We start from the raw sequence: 27,802 nt of genomic DNA on the forward strand, positions 1-27,802 counted from the left end.
CCAGTCTCTTGCCCACTCTAGTACTTCTGCTAAAGCTATCCTGCACTGAGTTCACAAGTGCTTATTAAATACACACCATATTCCCGGGTCCTAGGAATGCATATTCCCTACTCTTGAGTAACTTAGAGTGTAGTAAGGGAGACAACTGGGCAAAAAATTAAAAGGTGGCATTTTAAGTGTTACCTTGGAGGAGACACAGGAAGGACCTCCTTCCCCAGGTGGGGCAAGAATTGGGGAAGAGAGAGCTTCCCAGTTGAGTCTGGAGGGGTACATAAGGGTCAGCCAGGTAAAGAAGGACTGAGAATATTGCCGAACTCAGGTTTGGCTAAAGCCAATACTTGAGAGACAAGTGTTGGCTGGAAAGGAAAGCTTGCTTTATTCAGGAGATCGGCAACCTGGGGAGAAGGAGGACTCACGTCCAAGAACCAACTCTGAAGATTCTGCTGGACCATGAAAGTTTTTAAAGGGAGATAGGGAAAGCTAATTGCAGATAATCATTAGGGGAGGGGGTTGCAGTCTTTGTTATCTTCCACTGTGTTCAGACTTTCTTCTGATTCGTTGGTGGTAAGGTAACAGGGCGGTGTTCCAGTAATATTGTGCTCAGCCTGAAGTTACCATCCTCCATCTGGGTGAGGGTCTTTGTTCCTTCAGATGAGCTCAAAGATATATTGTTATATACTTTCCTTGAGGAGGAACCAGGACCCTGCCCCATGCTGCTGCACTATTGTTTCTTGACTGCTCCTCCTTTGTTTCTACATTCCCTCCCTTCCTCGATTAGCAACTATTAGAATCTGCCCTTTTGGTACCCAGGGAAGGTCAGGGAGGTTGAATGAAGCCTATTTCCTGCTAATGGGGAAACAGGGCACAAGGAAAATTTGTGCCCAGGAGGGCCCCGCAGAGTCCTGCTCCATGTCAGGAAGACCATCAAGCAATACCAAGGACAGTGACACAGAGACAGCTGTGACCAAGGTGAGTTTAGGCGACTGTAAATAAGGCAGCAGCGTTGTCACACGGGAGGGGAGGAGGCAGTGGCTGAAGAATCATGCAAGGACCAGAGAGTTATTATAACAACAACCATAATAATTGAGTGGTGATTACCAGCCGTGTTCTAATAATTATCTACTATAATCTTTACTATTTTAATATTTACTATTATAATCTTTACTATTTTACAGGTAGGGACATTGAAATACAGAGAGGTTCAATAACAAGCCCAAGTTACACAACTAGTATTAGCAAAGCCTGCTTATGAACACTGGCAACCTGGTTCCTGGACCCACATGCTTAAGAAGCACTTGGCCTTGGGGGCCCAGCCAATAAAGTAGTATTTGAACCCGAAGGTGATGGTGAAACAGGAGGGAAGGGGGCAGGGCACAACCGTTAAAAGAATGACATAGTCGTTGAGGATATGACATTAAATGGTTAGAACCAACTAGGTCCAGGATGGCAGAAGATTCCACTTCCAGAAGACCTTGAGCCTCATTATAGGCTCATTGTAATACATTAGCATACGCTAAATAACACACCCACAGGCGCCATGGCAGTTCCCAGGCCAACCATAAAAGTACAAAAAGTGGGTGGTGGCCCAATTCCTGGAAATCCCCGCCCTTCCCTAAATAGTTGGAATAATCCTCCCACTTGTTAGCCAATGAAATTACCCAGCCCATAAAAACGAACCACCCTATATTTTGGCAGCTCTCACTTTCTGAGATGGCCCACGTTCCATTTATGGAGTGTGTATCTCTCTCAATAAATCTACTTTTTACCTATCACTTTACTTCTTGCTGAATCCCTTCTGTGCTGAGACAAAAAGAACCTGAGCTTCAAAAGTCCTGAGAGGAAGTGTGCGGTTTCAGTTGGGAGACTGTGGGTTTGAGTCCCCTCCTAAGCCAGAGATTGTGGATTCGAGTCCCATCTGAGGTGCGACTGGATTTCAGTCTCACCCAAGGTGCGGGGTTTCAGAAGGATGACAGGGTCAAGTGAAGGTGTCCAGCAGGCCCTAGACATCTGAATCCAGAGGCTTCATTGGGATTGGGAGTGGGATTTTCAGGAGTCCTCAGCACACAGGTGATGGCTGACTCCAGGGAAGGTGTGTAGCCTGAGGACACAAGACGAAACTCCTAGCAAAAAGGACAGAAAAAGAGACTAGGCGGGAGGGTGAGAGGCTAGGGGAAGGTCAGCAGACAGCAGTGTCCTGACAACCAAGGGAGAAGGCTCTTAAAAGATGTTGCCAAGTCAATTAAGGCCAGGCTCCTCAGCGGGGTTTGACTTGTCCCTGGTCCCTGATAACTTTCAGGATGGCCCTTATGCAGAAAGTGCAGGCATTTGGCTTGGAAGGAGTGAGACACAGCCTGACTTCTTTCACCATATTGGCCCCTTGAACTCCTCTTACCCTTCAAGAAGCAAATGGGGGGTCTCTGCAAGCTCCTGGTATCACTTTTCAGAAGTTCCCAGCTCTGGCTCACCTGGGGAGCTTCAAAAGATACCTACATTTATGGCGATGGAAATCAGAACAGTGGTTGCCTCTGGGAAGGGAGCGGCGGGGATCGATTGGGAAGGGGCATGATAGAACCTTCTAGGGTGAAGGAAAAGTCTTCTTTCTTTGTTCTTTGTCAAAACTCACCAAAATAAACACTTAAGATCTGTGCATTTCATTGTAGGTAAATGATTCCTCGGAATTGTCAAAATTGACAAAGTTATCGATGCCGGGGTTCTACCCTGGACCTTTAAATCAGAATCTCCAAATCTGGGGCCTGTGCTTGGCTATCTGGAAGGTTCCGCAGGCGACTGTAGTGTGCAGCCCGGGAGGAGACCGCCGCTGGGGGAGCTAATCTCTTGACCCTACGCGCCCGGAGCTCTGGCACTGCTCCACGACATTCCGCCTGGTATCCTATCCGTCCTTCCACATGTTTCTGTGCCAGTCCGTCCCCGCTGGACTGTGAGCTCTGGGCCCCCCAGGGAACCAGCTCTGGGCCGCCTGCTGGTCGGCAGGAGGCCGGGAGGCCGCAAAGCCGTGCCCTGCGGGGTGCGGCGGGCCCTGCGGCTCTCACGATGCTGGAAGAGCGCAGGCACCACGCCGCGGGATTTTAGAAGTTCCGGAAGGCCCTCGGCTCTTGCGCCTCGAGCGTCGGGACCCGTCAGCCTGACCGTCCAATGGTCATGAGGGGACATGTCCAGCTTTTCAAGCGGCAGACCTCGTGGCGCAACGGTAGCGCGTCTGACTCCAGATCAGAAGGTTGCGTGTTCAAATCACCTCGGGGTCAGCTTCCCTCTTTCTAAACTTCTGGTCACTTTATTTTATTCTCATTTTCAACCCGGTTGGAGCCCCATTGCGCAAATCAGAAAAGAAGCTCTTCTTAGGGGCCGGAAGGGGAGGGTCCCGGCTCGAAGTCTCTAGTCGCCCCGTCGGGGGAGCGCAATGATGTCGCGGTAGTTTTTGTGGTAGATCCGGGTACTGTAAATCTGGGCCGGTAGCGGGTCTCCTGAGGACTGACGCACGCTCTGTACCGCTCAACCCAGAGGGTCTGGCGCTGGCGCAAGCTGGAAGGTCGTTCGGTAACCAGAGCTCTGCGAGTCGCTGGGCGGGATCTCTCGGGACGCACCTCCCTTCGCGACGTAGTTGGGCTCACGCTTACTCTGAGAAGAGTCCAGACCCCAGAGAGGAGATCCGAAATAATCTTCTCGTGGACGAGGTGGCCGAGTGGTTAAGGCGATGGACTGCTAATCCATTGTGCTCTGCACGCGTGGGTTCGAATCCCATCCTCGTCGGTTTGCGGTTGTTGTGGTTTGTCTTCCATTTTCATAATCCAAGAATTTCTCTTCTTACCTTCGGTCTGCCAGGATTCAATTTCTGTGTCGCCCCTTCACCCTCTCTCGGTTGCGGCCGCGGGTTTCGTCCCTTTTACCCTGTTTTCCAGTACGGCCAAAGGTTGGTGAGGAAGGCACCCTGGCATTCAGTCACCTGCCATAGAACTGACCTGGCCAGGGAAACGAGGCGGAAAAATATATAAGTTGGGCGCCGTGGCTTAGTTGGTTAAAGCGCCTGTCTAGTAAACAGGAGATCCTGGGTTCGAATCCCAGCGGTGCCTCCGAAGGTGTCAGTTACCTTTAGCAAACATCGCAAGGAAAGAGCTGTGGGCATTTGGCGCTTATATACATAATTTTCCACATCTCTTCGGGAATCTGCCAGTTGTTATCAGGTGGCCTTTTCTATTTCCGGTTGTGTGCGTCAACGCTACATGCATGTCCTCAGTCTTAAGCTGTATGTTTGCACCTCGATCTGCCGCCAAGCACCATAGTGGCATTATTGTGCTTGTCAGTGTTTTGGCTTGGATGTTGCTTCCCGAAACAATAAGTGATTCCGTTTTCGTATTCTGTTTTCCTGTCTCCCAAAACAATCTTACCCGTTTTAAAATTTTCCTGAAGACAGGACTGATCAGTAATTTGTATTTTACATAGATTCATTTTTTCAAAACCCCAGCGAGCTGGCCGGTTAGCTCAGTTGGTTAGAGCGTGGTGCTAATAACGCCAAGGTCGCGGGTTCGATCCCCGTACGGGCCAATAGTGTAACATTTTAAAAATGTGTACTGCTAATTTCTTGTTGCTTAGGGAAGGCTTGTGGAGCATTTCTAATCCCGGAACTTTTCACACCCCAAAGAGAAACGTGCTTAAATTCTTCCCGAGTCGTAGTGTCTTGAGAGAGCAGAAAAGTTTAAGGAAACTGGATCTCTTTCTGTGATCTCTGTTTCCAAATCTCCTGACCATCACGGGGGGGCTCCTGGAATTTACTATGTGACGGTAAATGGAAGGCTGTCCGGGATTGTAACAAAAATTGTTTCAGACCATACATATGGCACTGATCAGCAGAGTGTGAGAAATGGGGTCAAGAAAGGAGCTAGCAAGTGTTTCCACTCTTTCTCCAGAGCCAAGATGTCCAGTTTGCCCAGGCTCTGCCTGTCCTCTTCAGGAACTGAGAAGATGACCCCTTCCCTTTCTCTTCCGGATCACCTTGCTTCTGATGCTGCTTTTACTGGGTCTCTGAGCCCAGATCTGTGTCTTACATTTCCCCTCCGTTCTGCTGTTCAGGAGCAGGAACCATATCCTTCCCCATGTGGCCTGGGACCCCCACCCCACTCGCAGCACCGGCTCCAAGAAAACTCCACGGAAAGACTGACCCTCATGCCCATACCTTTGGCTCATCAATCCCTTAACCCCACACAGACACAGTCTCACCCTTAGCAGCAGCAGCACTTTAATTCCACAAAAACTCAGAAAGCCAAAACTGATTAGAACACTCCACAACAGGTGGGCTTCAAACCCAGCAACAATTCTGTCTGAACCCTGAGAGCGGTGAGACCCCTCCCAACTCACCCCCTCTACCATGCAATACATTCCTTCTAGCTCCACCCAGGTTATGGCTGGGGAAGTGGGAGGGCAGGGGGCCAGAGGGCAGAAGCAGGGGGTTATCCATCTGCAAGTGTGCATCCTTGTTTGCATGGTGTGTGGCCAAGGACCCCTCAAGCTCCCACAGCCCCTGGCACCTGAGATGTGACCACTGGAGGTCAGGGTGGTCACAGTGGGGCTGGAGCCTCCCCTGTTCCCCTTTCTTGAGAACATATGGCAGTCATGTCTCCCAAGCCCAGACCTAAAGCCCTGGCTTCCCAGAGATGGTGCTCTAACTAGGGAAGAGAGTTGGGAGAACAAGGTAGCTGCAGATGGCCAACTGAATAGAAGCAGAGCATCATCCCCACCCACCAGGAGAGGCTTTAGAACTTCCCCGTGTACACCTGCATAAGGCCCAGCTAGTGGTTGCGGGCCTGCTAAATGTATCTGGAAGAGCCTCCAATATACAGGCCTCCCCTCGGCGGGCAGGTCCCACCAGGGCTCCCTGAAGAGTCCTTAGGATCCTGCTGGACCCTGGCGTTGCCAGGCCTCTCCTGCCCTCCCGGTCACTTGCACAGGGCCTCCAACACCTCCAGGGTGCGTCGGATATCCCGGACTTGGCGCGCCAGTCCCTGAACTGGCTGCAGAGCCCTCTCCAGCTCCTCACAGCGCGCCAGCAGGGTGTACATGCCCTTGATGCTCATGTCCACAGCTTCGCCTAGGGAGTCCACGGCATCACGGTAGGTCTGGATGCAGCCCACGCTCAGCGCTGTCAGCTCCTGCACCGCACCACCCAGCCCGCGAAGCAGACGGTCCACCCTGCTGCCCAGCTCCCGACTCAGTCTCTCCAGGTCCCGCAGCACGTCGGGGTCGATGGGAGGAATGGCCGGAGTGGGTGGGGGCGCCGAACAGGGCCGCGCAGGGGCAGGGGGCGGGGGTTGAGGGGCGCCGCTCAGGCGGATCTTGAGTTGCAGGTTGTTGGCGACAAAGTGGGTGAGGTCACCGTGGCGGCTCACCGTGCCCTCGAGCTCCAGGGGGCTGGATATAGTGGCGCGCCGCCCGCCGCCCGCGCCACACTCTGCACCCCCTGAGGACCCGGCGCCGCCGCACGCCCCGCTCAACCCGTCCAGGCTGCGGCTGTCCTGAAGGCGGCTGGAGAAGGAACGGCCAGCCCTGCTGGCTGCCGCCGCCTCGTCGTCGTCTTCCTTCTCCTGCTCAACATCCAACCCGCCGCCTCCAGGGCTCCCTCGACGGCAGACGCCCTCGGATGCAGGCCTGTCCTCAGGGTCCTTGCGCCGGGAGGACGCATACGGGTCGTTTTCGGGACCCGGCGCCCCCCAGTTGCTCCCTGCCCCAGAAGGCGTCCCTCCGCGGCCCAGCTCTTCCTCCGGAGCCTCCCATTCCGGCGGGTGGACGAAGCTGCAGCTCGAAGTCTTCGGGGACGCCCTGGGGAGGCGGCTCGCGCCCCCAACGTTCTCGGCCTCTTCCTCCTCAGACAACCGGAGGCCTGAGGGCGGCTCAGAGGCCGTTCTGCCCAGGCCGCCGCCGAAGATCGCGGCTTGCTGTTCCCCCAGAGCTAGAAGGCCTGCTTTGGGCCCAGGCCGCCCCCGGGGCGACTCCATACTGCAGTTGGGGGCAGGAGCCGAGGAATTGGTTCGCCCCGGCTCAGGAGGCGTTGGCGGCGCCTTTAAGGGGCGTTGTAGAGGCGCGCCGATTGGCCTTGGGCTCACAATGGTCAGGACGGGAAGAACACTCTGATTGGTCCCGGCAACCAGGAAGTCCCAGGAGAGGAGCTGTTATTGAACGACTGAACGCACGTGAGAACCAGCGGGGTGGAAAGAAGGAGGTGACAGCTGCGCTCGTCGCCCCGCCCTTTCAAAAAGTTGAGGGGGCAGATCTTAAAGGTGAAGATCCTGAAATAACGGAGTCCTCCGGGGGCGGGGCCAGGGCTCTTTCCGCCCACAATTGTCACGCCCACAATTGCTGCTTAACAAACACTTATAGTGCGGACCAGAATTGGGGTTCCTAGGAGGTTTTTGGGATGGAAGTAGTATATCCTGCTTGGACCGTCGGGATTCAACCGCAACTATGTGATCAGGAAGGATGAAACCAGAATTCTCAGCAGAGCTTGAATGGTTCGTTCCATCGTCCTCGCCTAACAGACCGAGCAGATGAATTGCCCAGGACTCACAGTGGACAGCGAAGCGGGCTTAAGGGCTTTCCTGTGTATTTGGCACTCTGTTCTCTGTCTCCTGTCCCCTCCAGGTCTGAGTCTCTCTCCTCTTGGAGGATGGTGTGTGATTTTGCCACTACGTAAAATATTCAATAAATTAATGGCCCTGAAGTTCAGAGCCCTGGTACCATTCTGATCTCATCTCTTCCTTCTCCTCCCCTCACTGGTCCTGCTGTAGCCACCCTGGCCTCCTCACAGTTCCTGTGACAAGACAGACATGCTGCTCCCTCAGGGATTTACACTTGCTCTTGCAACTCCCCTCCCGCCCTCCCCTTTTTTTGAGGCTGGGTCTACCAAGGAAAATTTTCACCTTGGATATTCCTCCTTCCCTTCTCTCCTTCAGGTCCTTATTCAAATGTTATCTTTTCAGTGAGGCCTCCCCTTACAGTCTGTTTAAAATTTCAACCACTTTCTCCAGCAATTCCCCATCTTCCTTCCCTACCTCTTCTCCGGAGCACTTATCACCATCTGACATATTTTGCTTACTTGCTCATGTAAGTGCCATGAGGGTAAGACTTTCTGTTGGTTTTGTTCTCATTTGTAGCCCCAGTGCTTAGAACAGTACCTAGCGTATAGTAGGTGCTCAGTAAATATTTATTAATTAAATGACCCTAGGCCATTGATTTCCCCTTTTTGGCTTGAACTCATTCAAGATGTGTTTCTGTCACTTGCACCCAGAGCCCTGACTAATACAGCATGAGACCAATGGTCTACTGTAAGCTTCTCCCCCTCTCTTTGGGAATGACACCCCCCCCCTTGTCTTCCTTTTACTCCTCAGCAAGCAGATGCTCTGTATGCAGCAGGTGAAAGAAAACACAAGTTGAATCAACAAAAGCAAACAAACAAAAACAAGGAGAATTTATTGTCATATAATAATGGTCTTAAGGTGTCAGAGAAGCCTGCATTCAGTGCCCTAACACTGTCATAAAGGGCCTGGTTTCTTTCCAAGGGAGTAGCTTTATCCCAAGTGGGCTTCCTCATGGTGGCACTATGTCATTTGTCATTCTTTGGGAATTATAGTTGTCTGCTTGAACTGCTATAACAAAATATCATAAACTGGGTGTCTTAACAGAATCTTTTTTTTTTTTCTCCCAGTTCTGGAGGCTGTAAGTCCAAGGTGACAGCTGATTCTGCTCCTGGTGAGGTCTCTCTTCCTGGCTAGCAGACAGGCCACCTTCTTGTCTCCTTATATGATGGAGAGAGAGAGCTAGCTTTCTGGCCTTTTCTTATAAAGACACCAATCCCATCATGAGGACCCCACCCTCATGACCTCATCTAAACTTAATTGCCTCCAAAGGTCCCATCTCCAAATACCATCACATTGAGAGTTAGGGCTTCAACTTCAAATATGAATTTTTGGAGAGACAAAAATATTCAGTCCATAACTGAATAACTTTGTCATTCTCTTGGGCCTCCCAGGATCTGAATCCCAGTGTTTCAGGACTCTCCCACCTCGTTAGGCAGAGCCCATCTCCCACTACAAAAGCTGGAATACCAAGCAGTCACTTTCCCAGATTCCCTAGCACATGGCTCAGGCTCCACCATGGTCTACTGGACCACTTCTGCAGTGGAATTTTTCCTGACTGTGTAGACTCCAAGCCTAGTCCTTTCAGAGATTCCATGAATTACCCAGGATGATCATAATAAGGTCTGTTTCAAGTTAAATGAACCTGAATTGTTTTCTGTTGCATGCAACCAGAAGCCCTGGCTGATATACTCCCATACCTTCCAGAAGGGGAGGAAGGACTAGCTTCCGATGCATCTTTCCCAGGAGCCCCAGTTAATCTCTCGTCACGTCACATCTCCTTGGCCTAAACTGGTTCACATGCCCAATTTAGTCACTTTGGTCAGGGTGATACCATGTCTTATTGACTTAGGATTTGGTATTTGGAAGCAATCACTCTGGCAAGGTGACTGAAGAATTAACTGACTAGGTTAGAACAATTATGCCCCTCCTGGAGCTAGAGGTGGGTCAGTTCCCTCCAAACTGAAGTAGGCAGTAACACAATGGAGGACGGAGGAGGGGCTATGGGGGAGCAAAACAGTGTCCACTACATTAGGGGTCAGCAAAATATGGCCTGTGGGCTAAATCCAGCTCTCCACCCATTTTTATATGGCCTATGAACTAAGAATGGGCTTTTTTTTTACCTTTCATACTCCATCTCAGGCCCATATGATGCAATGAAGGCCCAGTTGATGAATGCTGATAACTTTAAGTGCTCAGGCTCGGGGGAGAATTGGGAGGTGTGATCTGTTCAGAGGGGCTAAGAAAATGAGACAGGCTGTTGACTTCAGGGACATCTATTCCAAAAGGAAGGTATAGAATGTCATGAGACAGCTTGGCTGGCATCTCATGGTCATAACATACACACTGGATACTGACATTGATCCTCTAGATTTGCAACCTTCCTGAGCTCAGAGGATTTTTTTTTTTTTCTTTCTTATTTATTCACTGCCCTGCCTCTAGAACAGTGCCTGGACTGTGGAAAGCACTCAGTAACTATTGTCAAACGAATAAATCTAACCAAAATTTTGATATAACTACATCAGAAGGATGTAGGGACAGAAAATGCACATGTGTATGGTGGCAGTGGAGTGAAAGAATGAAATCTGTACATTTTGTAGCAGGAAAACAATAGATAGAGCCTAAAACTGAAAACTTAAGGAGTAGCAACAGAAGCCTGTGATTTGGAAATACATGGTAAATACCAAAAACAAAACAAAACCATAAAAGGATTTGGAATAGGCTGTCTGTGGGGAGAGAGAAATGGGCAGACTCTTCGGGTTTTTTTTAAAGCCTTATAACATCATTCAGTTGTTTTAATCTATGGGCATATGTAGTGGGTTGCATGGTAGCCCCCAAAAAGATATGTCTGTGTCTTAACCTCTGGAACCTATGAATGCAATGTTTTTTGGAAAAAAGGGTCTTTGCAGATGTAATTAAGGATCGTGAGACAATATTATCCTGGATTATCTGGGTAAGCCATAAATCAAATGACTAGTGTTCTTATGAGACACAGAGGAGAAAAGAGAGAAGACAGGAAGGCTGTATGAAGACAGAAGCAAGAGATTGGAGTGATGCAGCCACAAGCCACCAAGTGCCCAGAGTCACCTGAAGCTGGAAGAGGCAAGGGAGGACTTTCCCCTAGAGCCTTTGAGGAGAGCATGGCATTGCAGACAACTTGATTGTGGACTCCTGGCCTCCAGAACTGTCAGAGAATACATTTCTGATGTTTTAAACCACCGAGTTTGTGGTAATTTGTTACAGCAACCCTAGGAATTGAATATAGCATATGAGTAACTGAGATGAAAATAAAAACATTTATTGATGTTCTTCACCACATGGCTTAAAAGAGCAAATAATCAACAGATGCAGAAAAAGCATTAGGTGAAAGTCAACACCTATTTTTGATTCAGAAACACCCCAACAGACTCCACGCTTCCACTGCAGGGGGTGCGGGTTCGATCCCTGGTCGTGGAACTAAGATCCCGCATGCTGTTGCGGCTGACCCCAAAACAAACGCCCAAACCCTTAGCAAATTAGGAAGTGACCAGGCCTTCCTCAACCTGATAAAGGACATGTATTAAAAATCTACAGCAAGCATCATGTATCTAGCAGTGAAACCTTAAACCTTAGGTTAGGAACAAGATTATTGCTTCTATTCACTCCTGTGCTAGATCCTCATCAAAGCGGAAAAACAAACAACTTCTGGGTACAACAATGTTCAATTGCTCCTGGGTCGGCAGGAGTGAACCAGAAGAGGAAAAGAATAGAGGTCAACTAAGAGCAAGTAGTAAGAGAAGGTGGGCAGAGATGGCTGGTGTGCAGGCGTAGCAGAGTGGAGCTGAAGTCCCCAGCATCCCCAGGTCTGGGAGTCAGAGCAGGGGAAAGAAAAGACTTGGGGGTGGGGTGGAGCTGAGAGGGCAGGGTGCTCCCAGGGGCAGTGATGCAATGCCAGTCCTGGCACCCGGCATGGGCAACTCCCCAGCCTCCTCCCCACAGGTGACGGCTTCCTTCACAGCAATTTCCGCCTGTAAACATCTACACTCATCAGTACAAAAAGCTTCAGCCTTTATTAGATAAAGAGGAGGTAGAAGACAGATGCGGGAACAGGCCAGGGGCCCCTTCTCCTAACTACACATATACAGACATACAGACACAACTGAGAAAATGACAGGGACAGTTCAGGGGACAGACTGAAGGGCAGAGGGGGGCAGCACCCTCCGGGAGTGGGCCCGGACCCAAGGGTGGGCTGAGACCTGAGCCAGCGGCAGGCGTTCTGAGGGGTTATGCTTGAGCAGCTTGGAGATAAGGTCCTGGGCTCCTGCAGGCATGGAAGGGGGAATCTTCAGGTCCACCTGCAGAGGTAAAGGAGGAGGACCCCAGCTTTCATCCTGGCTGCTTTCCCTTCACTGCCCATTTTATTTGGCTAGTGACAACTACGATATGCCCACTCCCTGCCCCTGGCCCTTGGGCCAGCACAGACCCCAGCCATGCACCCGGGGCTAGCCTCCCACCTTGACGATCCGCCTATACGTCTCGTTGTGGGAAGCACTCTCGAAGGGGGGGTTTCCCACAAGCAGCTCGTAGCAGAGCACTCCGATGCACCACAGATCCACCTTCTCGTTGTGCGTGCGGCCCTCAATCATCTCTGGGGGCAGGTAGTCCAGGGTGCCACACATTGTCTTCCTCCTGGAGGGGGTGGTGAGTGGGCAGGGATCCCAGATCCAGACCTTCTCTCCTTTCCCTGAAGCTTGACAGGGAGCCCAGAGACCCCAGGATGTGCCAGGGGAGTGTTCCAACCAGGCTCTGACGGAGCCTTTGGGGTAGGAGTGAGGCGAAGACATACACTAAAGCCCCAGAGGTGGGCTTACACACTGCCTCTGCGTTTCCACACTGAGGGCTGTATGTTAAAATAATCAGATATGAGGGCAATGTTCACCTTAGAATTAAAGGAAAAATCTCAAACGTCCATCAAGCACATCCTGCTTACATTAATCAGGTTACATCTCTACTATGCAATATTATGAAGGCATTAAAAATGACGTGGGCGTATTCTCAGTGATATGGCAAGAAGGTCCCAATATATTTCGAGTGAGAAACCTGGGTGGCAAAACTGAGTCTCCTATTTTTGGTTTTTCCTTTTTGGCCGCACCGCGTGGCTGGCAGGATCGTAGTTCCCCAACCAGGGATTGAACCCCGGGCCAGAACAGTGACAGCACGGAGTCCTAACCATTGGACCACCGGGGAATTCCCAGAGAGCCTCCTATTTTTGTAAAGATATTGCTGTGTCTGTATATTTACATGAGAACCACCCAAAATGTCTCTGGGTAACGAGATCTGGAGTGGTTTTAGTTTGAATGCCCCAGCCTCACCCCCAGGGCCGGCCTCCTGGCCCACCATACCTCAGGGAGGGGGCGTGTACAGACCAGCCGAAGTCAGCAATCTTCAGCTCTCCCTGGAGCCCCAAGAGCAGATTCTCTGGCTTTATGTCTCTGTGAATCACCTTCTTCCCGTGGCAGTATATCAGAGCATCTGCCAGCTCCTCCATAATCTGGGGGGCCAATGACAGGCAGTCAGACAAGGATAGACTTCGGGCTGCAAGCAGCGCCCCCGCAGCCTCCAGCCCCCCGGCTGGTGCCCCAGGTGCCCACCCGCCCCGACCGTGGCTGTTCGCTGCTCGTCAAAAGTGTGGCTCTTCTGTAGCTCCTTGTAGAGCTCCCCCCGGGGGGCATACTCCAGAATCAAGTAGATCCTTCGCCGGTCATAGAAATAGTTGTAGAGACGCAAGATGTTGGGATGCCTGGGAGAGGAGACAGAGGAAGCATCAGGCTGTATCCTGGCATAAGGAAATGGGAAAGATGACAGGTCCCACTGCAGCAAACTGGGTCAGGCTTGGGCCAGGCAAGGGACACCAGGCTGGCGGTGCTAAGGGGGAACTGGACGCAGCTCTCTGGGTTCAAGGCTCTGGCCAGGACTGAGAGCTCCTTGGGGCTGCCTGACCACAGCTGCAGAGAAGACAGTCCGGATGTGGTGGGATTGGAAGAGGAGCGGGGGGTTGAGGCGCCAGGGGTACTGTGGCTCGAAGGGCGCTGCCCGCGTACTGCAGATGGGCCTGGATTTCGATCTCCCTGCGCAGCTGGTGTTCCACACCCTCCTTCTCTATCTGAGACTTGAAGAGGACTTTGAGCGCCACGATGAAACGGCTTTTCTTCTCCCGAGCCAAGTACACATTTCCAAACTTGCCTTTGCCCAGAGGACGCCCAATCTCAAAGTCGTCGATTGTGAAGGAACGCCTGCTGGGGGTGGGGGGTGGGGGGTGGTAGGCAGCTGTTAGTCGGTCCTCTGAGGCGTGTGCCTTCTCCCTGCACCTCAGCCCATCCTGCCCGCAGCCCTGTTTCTCTTCCAGGGGAGCTGAGGATGGATCAGGCTTTCTTGCCTCCCTACTCCTCCTGCCCTTACCGTCTACCTCCCCCATTTCCTACCTGTTCACTGTCCCTCCCCCTCTCTTGCCACCCCAAGGCTTGGGGCGCTTACATTGAGAAGTTGGGGGTCCCACTGTTGTTCTCCACCACCTTCTGGAGAGGGGCAGCTAAGGAAAGAACAGGGAAATTGAGGCCATCCTTTGACATTTTCATCCCCGTCCACCTTTCCCAGACCCTAGTCCCCTCAGGTCAATGCCCTCCCCTTGTCCTAGTTACCTGTGGGCTGGGCATTGGAGCGGCTCATGAGGACAAGCGCAGATGGGGTGACAGGCTCCTTCCGGAGGACTCTCTGGGGCAGGGTGTTCAGGCCAGACTGAGCCTGAGAAGGACCAGGGGGGAGCTCTGAGAGTGCCTTTATCCCAGTGACCGGGTTGGAATGTGCTACAAGCAGCATTTCAGGACTTGCTATAAAGCCACCCACCCACCTACCCAATCCCCAGTTCAAAGAGGAACACTGAGACCCCAGTTTTGCTACTCAGCCCCAAAACTCTGCTCAGAGCCCCATATAAAATGAGTTATTAATAAACAACCTAAGTCAGCCTAAAATAGGGACTTACCCTCACACCTAACCTCTCACCTCTTTGGCCCTGGCCCACTCCACATTATCAGGCCCAAGGCTGTCCAACCTTCAAAGTCTTCTCCATAACACCACTCATTTACCCAGCCCCCCACCCCAGGGCGCAGTACAGGCTGGGGTAATGAACACACACAATTCAAGGAGCTTTAGCACAGCCGGTATTCTCATGGTCCCCTAAGCTCAGTCTGTTAAGTCTCAGATAAGGTCCTTGTGGCCTTGAGTGTTCAGCAAATCTGTGTTCACCCCTTTGCAACAACAGGCTTTAGGACACTGAGGGCTACTCTAAGGGCCCTGGACCACTTTTCACTTTCAACTTCTGAGTAATATACACCCCTTTCTTTTAGGAGTGACCAGTGTGGGCATGACAATGTTTTCTCATTCAGCCTCCACTACTGACAGCCTCATTCAGAGCTTCACCAGGGAGGCAGCTGGTGGACAAGGGGACATACGGACCCCCCCAGGATACTCAAGCCCAGCAAACAGAGAGCAAAGCCCATGCAGGGCCCCTTCTTTCTTCTTTAGCCAAGAGAGGAAGAAAGCCTCAGTGCCCCTATGGACCTGTTTGCAAACAGTGATATTAGCATGGAATTTACAAATAAGCAAGTTGAACAAAATGGAGTGCAGAAATAGATCCACATATATGCGGGAATTTAATATATGTAACAAAGGTAGCATTTCAAATGAGAGGGTAGACGCTTCAGTGAAAGGTGTTGGGACAACTGGAAAATAAAGCCATTGAATGCTTACTTCACACCAGTCATTAAAATAAATTCTAAATTCTTAATTTAGACTTGTCCTGGACCTTTTAAACTTATAAACGTATCTAAATCCTTCCAGAGTCTACTTCTATTTCCTGCCTAGCCTATTTTTTCAGGACAAGGAAGGGTTGGGAATCATGGCCAAAAGGCCAGACCCTGCCTACTCAGTCCCAGATGTCATCTGGATGTGACAAATAGGCTCAGCTCTGCAGAGGTCCTCACAGGCTGGTCAAACTCAAGTTGGCAGCACCTGATAGGATGTGGCTACAAATGACCAGACTGGGGCCCATAAACTGGTGCAAAGCCGGGAAGAAAGTGGTAAGAGGATCGCCCTCTGCAGGACCTCAAATCTGCAAGCGGGACCTCACCACGCGGGTGGGGGGAGGGGAAGTGGGAAAGCCCTTACCGTCTGCCTGCCGTAGGGCCAGGGGTAGGCGTTCTCCTTCTGGGCCATCCTTAGAAGGGAACGGGGAGGGAACTGGGCAGAGAAGAGAAGCAGAGCCGTGAGAAGGAGAAAAAAAGGAGAGAGAGAGTGAGGGGTCGGACAGATCTAGCCGGAAGCGCTTGTCTGAGGCTGGTGAAAGGGAGCAGGTTTACAAGCTGGCTTCATCAGGGCGCATCCCGGAGCTCGTCTCGCTGCCCCAGCCCTGCTACAGGCCTCACCCCTTTCCAGGACCCTCTCTCCACTTTAGAGCAACCAGCAGCCCGGCAGAGTGCGCGCGGGCCCGCCCAACGGACCCCTCCCCCGACCTGCCGGATCACCTGGCCTCTCCCGGCGCAAGGCCCCCGAAAAGTGGACAGCTCACCTGGAGCCGGCGGCACAGCCACCTCCCTAGCGGCTGGGAAACAACTGAACCTGCCCGGCCGCTCCCACGCAGAGGTCCTTTCAAATCTCCCGCCCTGGCCCCATTGGCTGAGCGCGCCGCCCATGCCCAGTCCTCATTGGATGGGTGTCCCATTACGTAGCCGTAGGGGCCCAATGGAAAAGGTGGAATGCGAGCGCCGGAGCAACTCGGCTTCGGGCTTAGGAAAGTTTCCCTCGACCCCCGAAATAATCTCATGGGTTTTTGTTTTGTTTTGTTTTGTTTTGTTTTTAAAACTTAAGTCATCGATATATCTGGAATTTATCCTTGTGTATATGTATGAACTAGGGTTTAACTTTGTTTTTTGCCAGAGAGCCAGTTATGCCAGCATCATTTGTTAAACAAATTGCACCATTCCCAAGGGAATTTAAATGCTACCCTTGATATACTAAGTCAGATTCTCTATTCAAGTTTTATTGCTTGTTCGTTTGCACGTGTGTTTATTCTTTTTTTTCGGTATGCGGGCCTCTCACTGTTGTGGCCTCTTCCGTTGCGCAAGTTCAGCGGTCATGGCTGGCGGGCCTAGCCGCTCCGCGGCATGTGGGATCTTTTCAGACCGGGGCACGAACCCGTGTCACCTACATCGGCAGGCGGACTCTCAACCACTGCACCACCGGGGAAGCCTTATTTTCTCTCTCTCTCTTTTTTTTTTTAAGTTTTGAATAACTTTTATTGAAATTCAGTTGATTTACAATGTTGTGGGGTTTTTTGTTTTTTTGGCTGCATCGGGTCTTTCTGGTGCGCAGCCTTCTCATTGTGGTGGCTTCTCTGGTTGAGAAGCATGGGCTCTAGGCACCGGCTTCAATAGCTGTGGCTCGTGGGCTCTAGCGCGCAGGCTCAGTAGTTGTGGCGCACGGACTTAGTGGCTCCGGGGCACGTGGGATCTTCCCCGGCAAGGGCTCGAACCTGTGTCCTTTTCATTGGCAGGCAGATGCTTAACCACTGCACCACCAGGGGAGTCCTTGTGCGTTTATTCTTATGTCATTATTTTGTTCTTTGAGTCTTTCACTCATATTCCTAATAAGAATTTTCTACCAGAGGACCTTTCTCTGCAGGTCCCCCGACCGAGGCCAAATTGCTTGGACCCACTCTCACTTTTCTCCTTCTTGCGGCACTCCCTTCTCTGCTCTTTCCGAAATAGATTTTGGGACCTTCTATGAAATAACTGGTGGATATTTGTAAATACTGCCTGTCCAGCACCCTTCATCTTTCTTCTAATAATAACACTCTAACTTCTCTTTAGGGAACCACCTGTCTCCCCATTCTGTGTTGTTGGTTTCTGTGGCTGCCAACCCCAAATCGCTAACTTGATGGAGACACGTTGTAGACGACGTTGTGGTTATCTAGCCAGCATCCATTCTCCCAGCGATTCCCACTTCCTGAAAGCAACTAGAGTTTTGTGGGTCTGAGAGGGAAGCTGACCCCATCCCAGGTCCAGGAGTGGACCTGTCTGATTTACACCAGTCAACACCCTTTATTCTGGGATCATGGTCACTGGTTCAGGGATAAACATGTGACCTTAGTGAGTCAGTTAGTGGGAATTTTAGGATTCTTGTCCAGAATGCTGGACAGAAGCTCCTTTTCTCCTGCTGGAACTGGGCAAGAAAGCACATAGCCTGCATTCCTGGTGGTGGTGCTCCTGCAGGGAGTAGGGTGAGTACGAAGCTGACATTGTAGAAGGCAGAAGAGAGGCCTGGGAAGAACCCGAGAACTTGATGACAATGTTGAGCGTCTGGATGCCCATTTCAGCCATTTCCTTCCATGACCCAACAGGTTTCCTTCTCTAATGCACTGAGTTAAGAGTTCTGTTGTTTGCTGTTAAAAACATACTAACTGACACACATCTACAGACCTAGAGTGTTTGTAGTCATTTGGGTTGAATGATGCAAAACTACTGATAGTCAATCATTCTGACCTACAGAAAATACCAATTTCATACGATTCAACCCGATGTAAATGAAATAAGTCTTAATGTGTTTCTAGATCAGTTCACAATGCTTTTGGCTGCAAGTAACAGGAAACTCAGTTAACAATGGCATAAACAGTAGACATCTATTTTCTCTTACATAACAAGAAATCAGAAAGTAGATAGTAGCTCAGGAACTGAACAATGTTAGAGGTCTGGATTGGCCTCTCCGTGATTCTCTTAACATTTTCCCATTGCAGGATGGATTCCAACAGTCTGTCTCTTTTATCAGGAAAATCAGAAGCCTTTCTAAAAGTTCCCAGTATGGGAATTCCCTGGCGGCCCAGTGGTTAGGACTCGGTGCTTTCACTGTCATGGGACCCTGTCTGATCCCTGGTCAGGGAAGTAAGATCCCCACAAGCCCCAAGGAGCAGTCAAAAAAAAAAAAAAGTTCCCAGTAGATCTCTCCTTGCCTAGAACTGTGTCACATGAGTACTGCAAAGGAGGCTGGTAACCGTGAGCATCTCTTCCAGCCCCTACAGTTAAAGCAGATCGGGGGTGTGGTGGTAGAAATAGGCATGTGCCACTGGAGGTACAGGGCTGTTTTCACTCAGGGTCAGCCCAACCCTGCTTCCCAAGATCAAGGAGGCCATTTCAATTTCGGTGCCTTTATCAACATATTTGGCATAGAGTGACTAGCTAAGGAAGAGCTTTATAAAAATCCTGTCACTTGCAGTATACTTTATACCTCATAATCTAGTGAAGGGAGACTTTTCTAGAACCTGTCAGGGACACAGTGCATGGGTGGGATATGCCTGTTAGATCCCATACAGTAATTCTGTCCCCTGGAGTCTTTAAATTCCCACTTGCAAATTATGTCGGAAGACATTTGGCCTTTCAGGAATAGTTGATGGGCCAGCATAAAATTGAGATTTGCATTATTCACAAAAAACAAAGCAAAACAAAACCTATCTGTTCTAGCAGCTGCCTGTTCCAGTTAGTGAACAAAACCTCTGTTATTTATCCCAGTGCTCCTCAAACGATCTATAGGGAAGAACCAGCCTTAATTATTGTCAATCCATCACAGATTGATACTTTTATAAAATACAATAAAAATGAGTTCCTTGAAAAATGAAATATAAAAAATATAAAAATAACAAGCTTGGGCTTCCCTGGTGGCACACTGGTTGAGAGTCCGCCTGTCGATGCAGGGTCCATGGGTTCATACCCCGGTCTGGGAAGATCCCACATGCCGCGGAGCGGCTGGGCCCGTGAGCCATGGCCGCTGAGTCTGCACGTCCGGAGCCTGTGCTCCGCAACGGGAGAGGCCACAGCAGTGAGAGGTCCGCGTACCGCAAAAAAAATAAAATAACAAGCTCACACTTTTTTTTTTTTTTGGTTATAACCAACGTTTATAAAAGTACTCTGACAAATGCTGTAAGAGTTTTTAAATACGTAGCTCTCAAATTCTATACTCATCTCGGACATAAAAGTAACAGTTCATGAAGTGGCACCAGTCTGCGGGCCACACTGAGTACCAGCAATCTACGTCCAGTGCAGCCCCATCCAAAACTGTGGTCTGTTCTCTTTGGTGAGGCAAGCTCAGCATCCACTCTCCCGCAGGGATTCCCCAAGTTTATAAAGGTGTAAATGAGCAAATTCCTCCAAGTCTAACTCTTTTCTTCTTTCCTCTTGCTTTGCTTTTGCCTCCCAGTTCCTGTTAGATTGGGGATTCTGGCTACTGGCCAAGGAACATTGAGAGGTGTCCTTGAGGGGCAATTGTCACTATTCTACCCCCAGAGCTGAATTTTCCAGTGACTGGGAAGGGTCAGAATGTAGCGTGTTCCAAAGGTCAGGCTGGATGGCTGGGATACTGTAATGTTAGTGAGGCACACATGTCAGTCCTTTTATTTCTGATAATGGAATATCCCTCAAAGAAATGTATTTACTTGTCTATGCCAGGTCTTAGTTGTAGCGTGCATGAGGGGATCTATTTCCCTGACCTGGGATCGAACCCGGGACTCCTGAATTGGGAGCGTGGAGCCTTAACCACTGGACCACCAGGGAAGTCCCCCCTCCCCCTCTCCCCTCTCTCCCCTCCCCCACAAAGAAATTTCAAGACATGAATTCTCATCGTCAGCCAATAAGCCCCTTCCAGGGACGGGGAGTAGTAGACTCAGAAGGTTCTGGAAGGGCCTTGTTGGAGGAGCCTAGCCAATACTCCCCCATGTCTCCCCACTAAGCTGTCCTCCTCAAGGTAAACCTGAGGCAACGCTGATGAGCTAAGTAGGTGCATCAAGACCTGGCTGCTCTCCTCCATCCAGACTCCTCCTGAGCGTTCCCAGGTCAAACAGCGTCGCTGGGGTTTGCTCTTGGCCATTAGAGCCCAAGTGTTCATCTTTGGTACAAACTGCAGGCCTGGACCAAACATCCCTGCCACTGAGACTGAGGCCTGAGGCCCCCTCCAGGTCCATGCGTGCATCCTCAGGGACTGGAACAGCAGGGACAGTGCCCCTGGCCACGTGGCGGGACAAGAAGCCTGTACACTACACTTCTGATGCATCGTAAAATGTTTTATTGAAGTGTACATACTGGAAAATGTACAGCTGGACAAATTTTCACAAACTGAACACCTCTGGGTAACCAGCACCCAGATCAAGAAACAGAATATTACCAGCACCCCAGAAGGACCCCCAGCCTTCTTTTCAAGTCACTCCCCCCCGTCCCAAGAGTAACCACTGTCCTGACTTCTAACTGACATACTGGTTTTGCCTGTTTTTACCTTTATGCAAATGAGATCACACAGTATATATTCTCTGGCACCTGACTTTTCTCATTCAACATTATGTTTGTGAGATTTATCCATTCTGTTGATGTATTGGTTTTTAAATATACATGAACATGATAAAATTTACTAGTTAAAAGTAAGTCTCTCAGTTCCCTGGTGGTCCAGTGGTTAGGATTCGGCACTTTCACTGCCTGGACTGGGTTCAATCCCTGGTCAGGGAAATGAGATCCTGAAACCTGGGCAGCGTGACCAAAAAAAAAAAAAAAAAAAAAAAAGTGCAGCAATAGAAAAACATCATATGATGTTGATTTTATGTGGAATCTAAAAGAAATGATACAAAAGAACTTACTTACAAAACAGAAATAGAGTCACAGACGTAGAAAACAAACATGGTTGGGGGGAAGGGGGATTGACATATACACCATACTATATACAAAACAGATAACTAATAAGAACCTACTGTATAGGGCAGGGAACTCTACTCAATACTCTGTAATGACCTATATGGAAAAAGAATCTAAAAAAGAGTGAATATATGTATATGTATAACTGATTCACTTTGCTGTACAGCAGAAACTAACACGACATTGTAAATCAACTATACTCGAATAAAATTTTTTTAATGTATAAGGAAAGATAGAATGAGAAAATTACTATTTTGTGTCTCCTTAAAGGGGCCCTGTTCTGGGTGGACACCGAGGAGGAGATGCAGGATTACCGACTGCCAGCTTCACACTCCTTCCGCGTTAGGTTACCAACGCTCCTGAGCTGTCCCCTTGCTAAGTCATCAGCGGTTCTCAAATCGAGCACACTTGGCTTCTGCAACAAAGGCTGGCAGACTGTCAGCCTCAGTCTTGACACACATAACACAGTGACCATTCTGGCGGAAGGCGGTCCTGGGACTACGGAGAGGAGGGGAAGGCGAGGCACAGATTCTAGCCTGGGTGGGTGACTGCTTTGTGCGCTGTGGTGAGACGGCTCAAATTCCTCTCCTGCAGTCCAAGCCTGTGACACTAACAAAGGCTCTATTAGTTAAGGAAAGAGATGTCAAGGAAGAAATTCCCCACTGGGAAAGACAAGGCCTGTGGAGTGGATGGCTTAAATTTCTTCGTTATTATTATTTTTTCAATATACCAGAAGCGGCAAAAATACACATAGCTCTGGGCTTCTAGTGACGGCAGTGAAGTCTGGAGAATATTTGTATGTAACGCAAATTAAATACAAAATATTTGTATTTAATACCCAATGTTCTACCGCTTGGAGGGAACATCAGAGATGATTAAAGCCATAAAAAAAAGAAAGAAAGAAATTGAACACGGTAATGGTAACATAATTGTTTTTTAAAAAGAGAGGAAACGAAAGAAAAAAAGAAAATCGCTTTTAGTTGAAAAAGTAACAAAAGCAGTGCAGTCAGCTGTTTAGCTAAGGGGAACTTTTAACCCTGGAACTGGAGTTTCAGGAATTCATGTCATAGACCAAATTCAGCAGAGGCCAAAAAAAAAAAAAAAAAGGATGTACATGGTAACACTTTAAATAATGAGAAAAAAATGCAGATAACCACCAGACAACCAGAATGCCTAACTTTAGAAGAATTGCTTAATAACTTACAGCATTGTCCTTGAAGTCAGATGTTCATTAAAATTATAATTATAAAGATAATAGAATCCTATTCCTGTTACAATGATAAGTGAAAATACTGGAGTACAAGATTATGGACACCCCTGGCAAGTGGAATTTAAATTGCCAAAAATTAAACCACTGGTTTAGGAGGATTATGAATTATCATTATTACTTTAAAATGATTCATTATTGCTACATTCTTCAATAAAGAACATTTATTGCTCCAAAATACATTTTCGGAACAAGAATTGGTGACTGTTTATGAACAATTTCTGTGTTAGGATATCTAAAATATCTATGAGATTAAAGGTATTATTATTTAATTGGTTGATTTGATGGAAACAGTAAGATGAAAATAAAAGTTCCAAAATTTGTATTTTAGTAGAAAACTCAGATACTTTAGGGGAAAAAAAATCCCAGAAACACTCAGGTTCCTTTTTTTTTTTTTTCATATAATAACACAAGGTTCTTTTCTTTCTTTCCCAAAAAACAATCTCACTTGCAAAATTATCCAGTTCCCGAAAATAACCCTTTGACCCCGACGTGATTTGAACACGCAACCTTCTGATCTGGAGTCAGACGCGCTACCGTTGCGCCACGAGGCCTCCTCGAGACCGCCGTTTGACGGACCTCGTGAACAGATGTATCGTCAGCATCAAGGGGCGGAGTTTTATTCTCAGACTCCGCCCGGCCCTTTGTCAGAGCCGTTCTCCGAGCCGCCAGTGGGCTAGATGCGCGCGCACTAAGGGATTAACCATCCTCTGGACAATTTGGGTTTAGACGCACTTGGTTTAAGGCCCAATTCTTTAACCTCGGTACACATTGAGCTCACTCAACAGAGAAATTACTTCATGTGTTTGAGATTTATTTTTGGGGTTAATAAAGTGTTGGTGCAGATCTGGCGCCCTGGATAAATCTTAGATTTAATCCCAGCTCTTCCCCTACTTGGCTTCTCTTGACTTTTGTTTCCTCGTCTGTAGACTGGGTATAATCAAACAGTCCCTCTCGTGGTGTCTTGAGCTCAATGGCGGTGCTGGGAGCCAAGCGCCGCTCACACGTGAGTGCCTCGCACACTGCAGTCCTTACTTCTGTGTCGGCGTCGCTTTCGTCCGTTCCTCGCCTGGGCCCTGACTCGTTGTCACTCAAGCCACGACCCTGTAGACCTAACTCACTATTTAGGAACTTCAATAAGCAGCAGCAACAGCGAGGCGTTGGTGGTATAGTGGTGAGCATAGCTGCCTTCCAAGCAGTTGACCCGGGTTCGATTCCCGGCCAACGCAGCATGGTGTTGTTTCTCTTTTTTTCTCCCCCACCCCGAATTACGCGTGTGACAGTGTTTTGCTGTTTGCCTTCTTGTGTTTTTTAAATTATCGTCAATGAACGCGTCTAATAAGCTTATTGAGCGGCGAGAATAATGGCTAATAAACCTATTGAATGGAGAGAATAATTAATTTAGCCACACATTTAAAATACGAGTTACTTGAAATAAAACAAACATGAAATTTAGAATGTGCGCTTGAGAGTCAGGACAAACGATCCCTCTTCTGCTTTCCTTTTTCTTCCCGTCTTCTTTTTATCTTCATCCTAGGGCCCGGGATGGGTACTTCCGAAGTAAGTTAAGATTTAGTGCAAAAGGTTTAGTACTTCTCCCCGTCGGGGAATCGAACCCCGGTCTCCCGCGTGACAGGCGGGGATACTCACCACTATACTAACGAGGAACTAGACAAACACCGCTTACTCCAAATGCTTGATCTGCTAGCTTCACCAAGCGCGGCGTGCCAATGGCGAGATTCCTGTGGATGCTCTCTCCGTCCACTAAGAAACGCTGACCCAAACCTATGCATGTTCTAGACCATAACTGAGCGCGAGTCCCCAGAAGGGCGAAAACGAGCAGGAGTGACCGAGAGACAGACGGCCTCCAAGCCTGCAGAGACCTGAATTCTGACAGTCCTGGGGCTCTCCCAGACATAACCCTAAATAGGTCCCAACACGTTTCACTGTCATCCACTACTATAAGTGGACGGACATCAAACCGAAACCAGGCTCTGGCGGCCAAGGATTAGCATCAAGTGGGAAGGAGGGGAACAGAAAGCGAGTGTCTTGCCCATGTCAAGAGGTGCCTGCCCTCTTCCTGGCACTCTGGGAAGGACTGCGCACTGCGAGCCTCTTCCTGCCACCCGGGTGTCCACTCAGAACAAAAGAGCTCCCGGAACACCTCCTTCAAGCCCTCAGTTCACTCTGATCACCTTCCAGCCCAGCCTCCTCAGCGCCGTTCAAAGTAACAACCACCTTGGGGCTCTGGTTTCCGCAAAACTGGAAGGCCGGGCTCGTCCGGGATTTGAACCCGGGACCTCTCGCACCCGAAGCGAGAATCATACCCCTAGACCAACGAGCCGACGCACAAGGCCGACCGCGGACGACTTTAGAGGTCGTCCCAGGCTTTCTGCAGTCCTAGGACTGTGATTCACTGCGGCCTGATCCTGGCACGCAGTCTCGGACCACCAGCCCCGACGCACAATACTCTGGAGCTGGGGTCTGGGAATCTCTCGGCTCCAGAGCCGCGAGCTCCGACTCCTCCCAGGAAATAACGTCGGGGAAGTGGGAGGGAGTGGTCTCGGTCTCGCCCCCGAGCAGCCCTCCAGGACTGCCTCGAGCACCCGTGTGCCCGCTCCCTACGGTAACTGACTTGGCGCCACTCCGTAGTCCGGAGTCTCGACTCTTCCTGCCTCCGCCCGCCGTCCTCGGACCCAGCCCCCGGCGCAGAGCTTTGAAGACTAGCGGTAGAGTTGCCTGGTTGGGGACAATTAATGAGTCCTGAGATCTCTCTGGGAACACCAGCCCCTCTTTCTGTCCCTGCGTCTGTCCATCCTTCTGGAGTGACCGACACTTCGATAGCCCACAGTCTCCCCAGAACGCAGGGTAGTGCCCAGGCGAGGGAATATTTCCTGGGGCCAAGAAGAGCCACGCGGGAGGCGTCATTGAGATGAGTGGCTGGCGAGGTCAGGTGGGGGATGGGCTTTCCAAACTGTGCGAGCTTCTAAGCTTTTTAATACACTCGCCGCGCTCTCACGTGGGGGCCGCCAAGAGTCCTGGCAGGATCTGGTGGGGTCAGTTGCCAGCTACCGTGTTCCCTCAGGTCGGTTCGTGTTCTGGAGAGTCTTCCCAGGAGGGTTCTGATCGGCCCCTGAACTCGACGCCCCGGTAGCATCTCTGGGCTGAACCATCTTGTTCCATAGCCCAGTCGTGTGATTTGTGGGCCCATCCCTTCTTAAGGCCCTACCCACAGATACTTTGGTGGAAGGGAGTTCAACGAAGGGTTCAGCTCTTTGCCTTTTCTTTCCCAGGTGTCCCTGGCCAGACGGCGGGGGAGGGCAGCAGAGAACAGCCCATCCTTTCCCGTGGGCATCCCAGGCCTTTCAGGTGTGTGAGGAGTGCTCAGGGCTGATCTGGCATCTCCCTCCTGCCCCCCTTTGCCATTTCCTGTCTCCCTCCTCTTGGGCGCCAGCCTTCCCCAAGTCTCTAGTCACCTCTGTCTTACCTGGTCTCCCGCACTTAATCTGCACAGAGGTGGAAGCCTAAATTCCTTATAGACCATGATGAAAGCTGTGGCCACCTTTTCTAGAAAAATCCGTACAATATCTATAGACCCCACTTTTAGAATCCAAGAACTAAGACGTAAACTACTGATGTTGTTTCTACCTTGGTGCAAGTATTTTACATTTTAACAGGAGTCAAAGCTTTACATGGAAACACTGAGTTCTAAGGTATAACTTTGGGCAATCACAGTTGTTTGAAAGAGATAGGGTGAGAAAGAGTGAATTTGAGAAGGTAGTAACCTTTCCCCTCAGCACTTCCCTAAAGTGGAACCCTGGCAACATCCTGAATTGCTTCTCCCTCTTCTTCAGACTCCACATCCTATCGGTTACTGAATCCTGTAGTGTTTTTTATACTAAATATGTCTCAAATTCATTCCCTCCTCTCCATCTCTCTGTAGCTGCACAGGTGCAAGCCTTTGACATTTCTATAACCAACCCCCCCCCAAAGTCCTCTCCCCTCCTATACTGATCCCTTATGTTATTCTTCTGTGTAGCATTTACCTAGCATATTACACAATTTACTTTTAAAAACGCTTTTTGTTGTGCTTATTGTTCCCTGCTGTATTCCCAGGGCCTAGAATAATGGTTGTTACAGAGTATGGAGTTGTTGAATGGAACATAGGCAAATTTCCATGTGGTCTTTAAGACGTAGCTCACCTCCTCCAGAAAGCCTCCCCTGATCACTCCACTCTCAGGTCCGATGAGATGCCACTTCTCTTGTCCGTGTTCTCACAGTGCCCTGTCCCTGCCCTTGGCGCACTGTGTCTGACTGTGCCTTCCTATGAGAAAAGGGGTTTGCCTTATTCATTTGGTTATGCACAGCATGCAGCCCAGTGCTTGGCACAAATCTGGTCCCAGTGGTGCTGCATCACTTACTTGACTTGTCACCTCAATATACCAATTCCTTCAAGACAAACTTGTGCTCAGACATCTTGCAGTGGTTCCTGGGCAAAGGATGGTGCCTAGACCTTTCTGCCTAATTTCCAAGGAGGTTTAGGCCCTGTCAGTGGCCCACGGATCCTAATTCTTGCCTCCTTCTCCGTAGCATTTACTTCTCCTCTCACACGCCTGGCTTCGGTGCTCCAGAAATGTGTTCTGCCCTTCCACACCAGGCTCTCTGGAGGCCCCACCGGGACTATGCTCTCTTCTACTCCCACTCAGTCCACAGGGTCCCAGCCCTTATGCACCCTCTTGCAGGAAACCAGATGGCGCAATGCCAGCCAGTACCTCCTGCTAATTCCTAACTCTGACTACCAGCTTGTGAATACAGCTATACGTGAAGGGCCTGGTACAGGAACTGCGCATAGAAGACGCACCCCTCCCTCGATTTTTTAAATTAAGAATTATTTGTAAATATATATATACATATATAATCCTGAGGCCCCAAACCAAAAGAACTATAATGAAGAACCAACCCAAACAAACCGACTTAGGTTCTTGGGGGTAGGACCACGGCAGTGGGACGGCTGCTAGGGCCGGCCCACCAGCACCAGCGGGGGTTCATGCGGAAGGAGTAGGCCTGCACTGGGTTCCCGCCCTGGTCACGACGCAAGCTTTTGAAGCAGTCTACCAGAAAAGGCAGTTCCTCTCAGC

The 27,802-nt window shown here is 49.8% G+C and overlaps 2 protein-coding genes and 8 non-coding genes across 12 annotated transcripts; 5 read left to right on the forward strand and 5 right to left on the reverse strand.

Annotated features, from left to right (window-relative positions):
• Positions 1 to 3,191: 3,191 nt before the first annotated feature.
• TRNAW-CCA (transfer RNA tryptophan (anticodon CCA)) lies at positions 3,192 to 3,263 on the forward strand. Its single transcript has one exon. It is a non-coding gene; the product is annotated as a tRNA-Trp (tRNA).
• A 423-nt stretch (positions 3,264 to 3,686) lies between these two features.
• Positions 3,687 to 3,768, forward strand: TRNAS-GCU (transfer RNA serine (anticodon GCU)). Its single transcript has one exon. It is a non-coding gene; the product is annotated as a tRNA-Ser (tRNA).
• Positions 3,769 to 4,014: 246 nt separating this feature from the next.
• On the forward strand, positions 4,015 to 4,088 carry TRNAT-AGU (transfer RNA threonine (anticodon AGU)). Its single transcript has one exon. It is a non-coding gene; the product is annotated as a tRNA-Thr (tRNA).
• Positions 4,089 to 4,486: 398 nt separating this feature from the next.
• Positions 4,487 to 4,560, forward strand: TRNAI-AAU (transfer RNA isoleucine (anticodon AAU)). Its single transcript has one exon. It is a non-coding gene; the product is annotated as a tRNA-Ile (tRNA).
• Positions 4,561 to 5,223: 663 nt separating this feature from the next.
• Positions 5,224 to 7,054, reverse strand: BORCS6 (BLOC-1 related complex subunit 6). Its single transcript, XM_007457812.1, has one exon. It carries the CDS (start codon positions 7,002 to 7,004, stop codon positions 5,949 to 5,951), a length of 1,056 nt encoding a protein of 351 aa, XP_007457874.1. The 5' UTR covers positions 7,005 to 7,054; the 3' UTR covers positions 5,224 to 5,948.
• A 4,609-nt stretch (positions 7,055 to 11,663) lies between these two features.
• Positions 11,664 to 16,331, reverse strand: AURKB (aurora kinase B). Of its 3 annotated transcripts, none has more exons than XM_007457814.1 (9): positions 16,243 to 16,331; positions 15,843 to 15,914; positions 14,318 to 14,420; positions 14,154 to 14,208; positions 13,721 to 13,912; positions 13,281 to 13,419; positions 13,022 to 13,170; positions 12,134 to 12,308; positions 11,664 to 11,974 (listed from the first exon to the last, which is right to left on the reverse strand). In XM_007457814.1, exons 2-9 carry the CDS (start codon positions 15,888 to 15,890, stop codon positions 11,801 to 11,803), a joined length of 1,035 nt encoding a protein of 344 aa, XP_007457876.1. In that variant the 5' UTR covers positions 15,891 to 15,914; positions 16,243 to 16,331; the 3' UTR covers positions 11,664 to 11,800. The 3 variants fall into 3 exon arrangements, with proteins under 3 accessions (XP_007457876.1, XP_007457875.1, XP_007457877.1); XM_007457813.1 differs by having other exon boundaries at positions 13,721 to 13,915; XM_007457815.1 differs by lacking the exon at positions 15,843 to 15,914.
• Positions 16,332 to 23,146: 6,815 nt separating this feature from the next.
• On the reverse strand, positions 23,147 to 23,218 carry TRNAW-CCA (transfer RNA tryptophan (anticodon CCA)). Its single transcript has one exon. It is a non-coding gene; the product is annotated as a tRNA-Trp (tRNA).
• A 603-nt stretch (positions 23,219 to 23,821) lies between these two features.
• On the forward strand, positions 23,822 to 23,893 carry TRNAG-UCC (transfer RNA glycine (anticodon UCC)). The gene has a single exon. It is a non-coding gene; the product is annotated as a tRNA-Gly (tRNA).
• A 366-nt stretch (positions 23,894 to 24,259) lies between these two features.
• Positions 24,260 to 24,331, reverse strand: TRNAD-GUC (transfer RNA aspartic acid (anticodon GUC)). The gene has a single exon. It is a non-coding gene; the product is annotated as a tRNA-Asp (tRNA).
• A 605-nt stretch (positions 24,332 to 24,936) lies between these two features.
• On the reverse strand, positions 24,937 to 25,008 carry TRNAP-CGG (transfer RNA proline (anticodon CGG)). Its single transcript has one exon. It is a non-coding gene; the product is annotated as a tRNA-Pro (tRNA).
• Positions 25,009 to 27,802: the final 2,794 nt, after the last annotated feature.

Source organism: Lipotes vexillifer, unplaced genomic scaffold, assembly GCF_000442215.2.
Source record: "Lipotes vexillifer unplaced genomic scaffold, Lipotes_vexillifer_v1.1 scaffold611, whole genome shotgun sequence".
Classification (NCBI taxonomy): Eukaryota; Metazoa; Chordata; class Mammalia; order Artiodactyla; family Lipotidae; genus Lipotes; species Lipotes vexillifer.

Excerpts from the sequence above, each read along its gene's own strand:
- BORCS6 (XM_007457812.1), bottom strand. The coding sequence starts at position 7,004 with ATGGAGTCGCCCCGGGGGCGGCCTGGGCCCAAAGCAGGCCTTCTAGCT.
- AURKB (XM_007457813.1), bottom strand. The coding sequence starts at position 15,890 with ATGGCCCAGAAGGAGAACGCCTACCCCTGGCCCTACGGCAGGCAGACG. Across the intron at positions 13,916-14,153 it reads GGGACCCCCAACTTCTCAAT|CAGGCGTTCCTTCACAATCG; the intron begins GTAAGCGCCCCA and ends CCCCACCCCCAG. Across the intron at positions 13,420-13,720 it reads GAAATCCAGGCCCATCTGCA|GCATCCCAACATCTTGCGTC; the intron begins GTACGCGGGCAG and ends CTCCTCTCCCAG.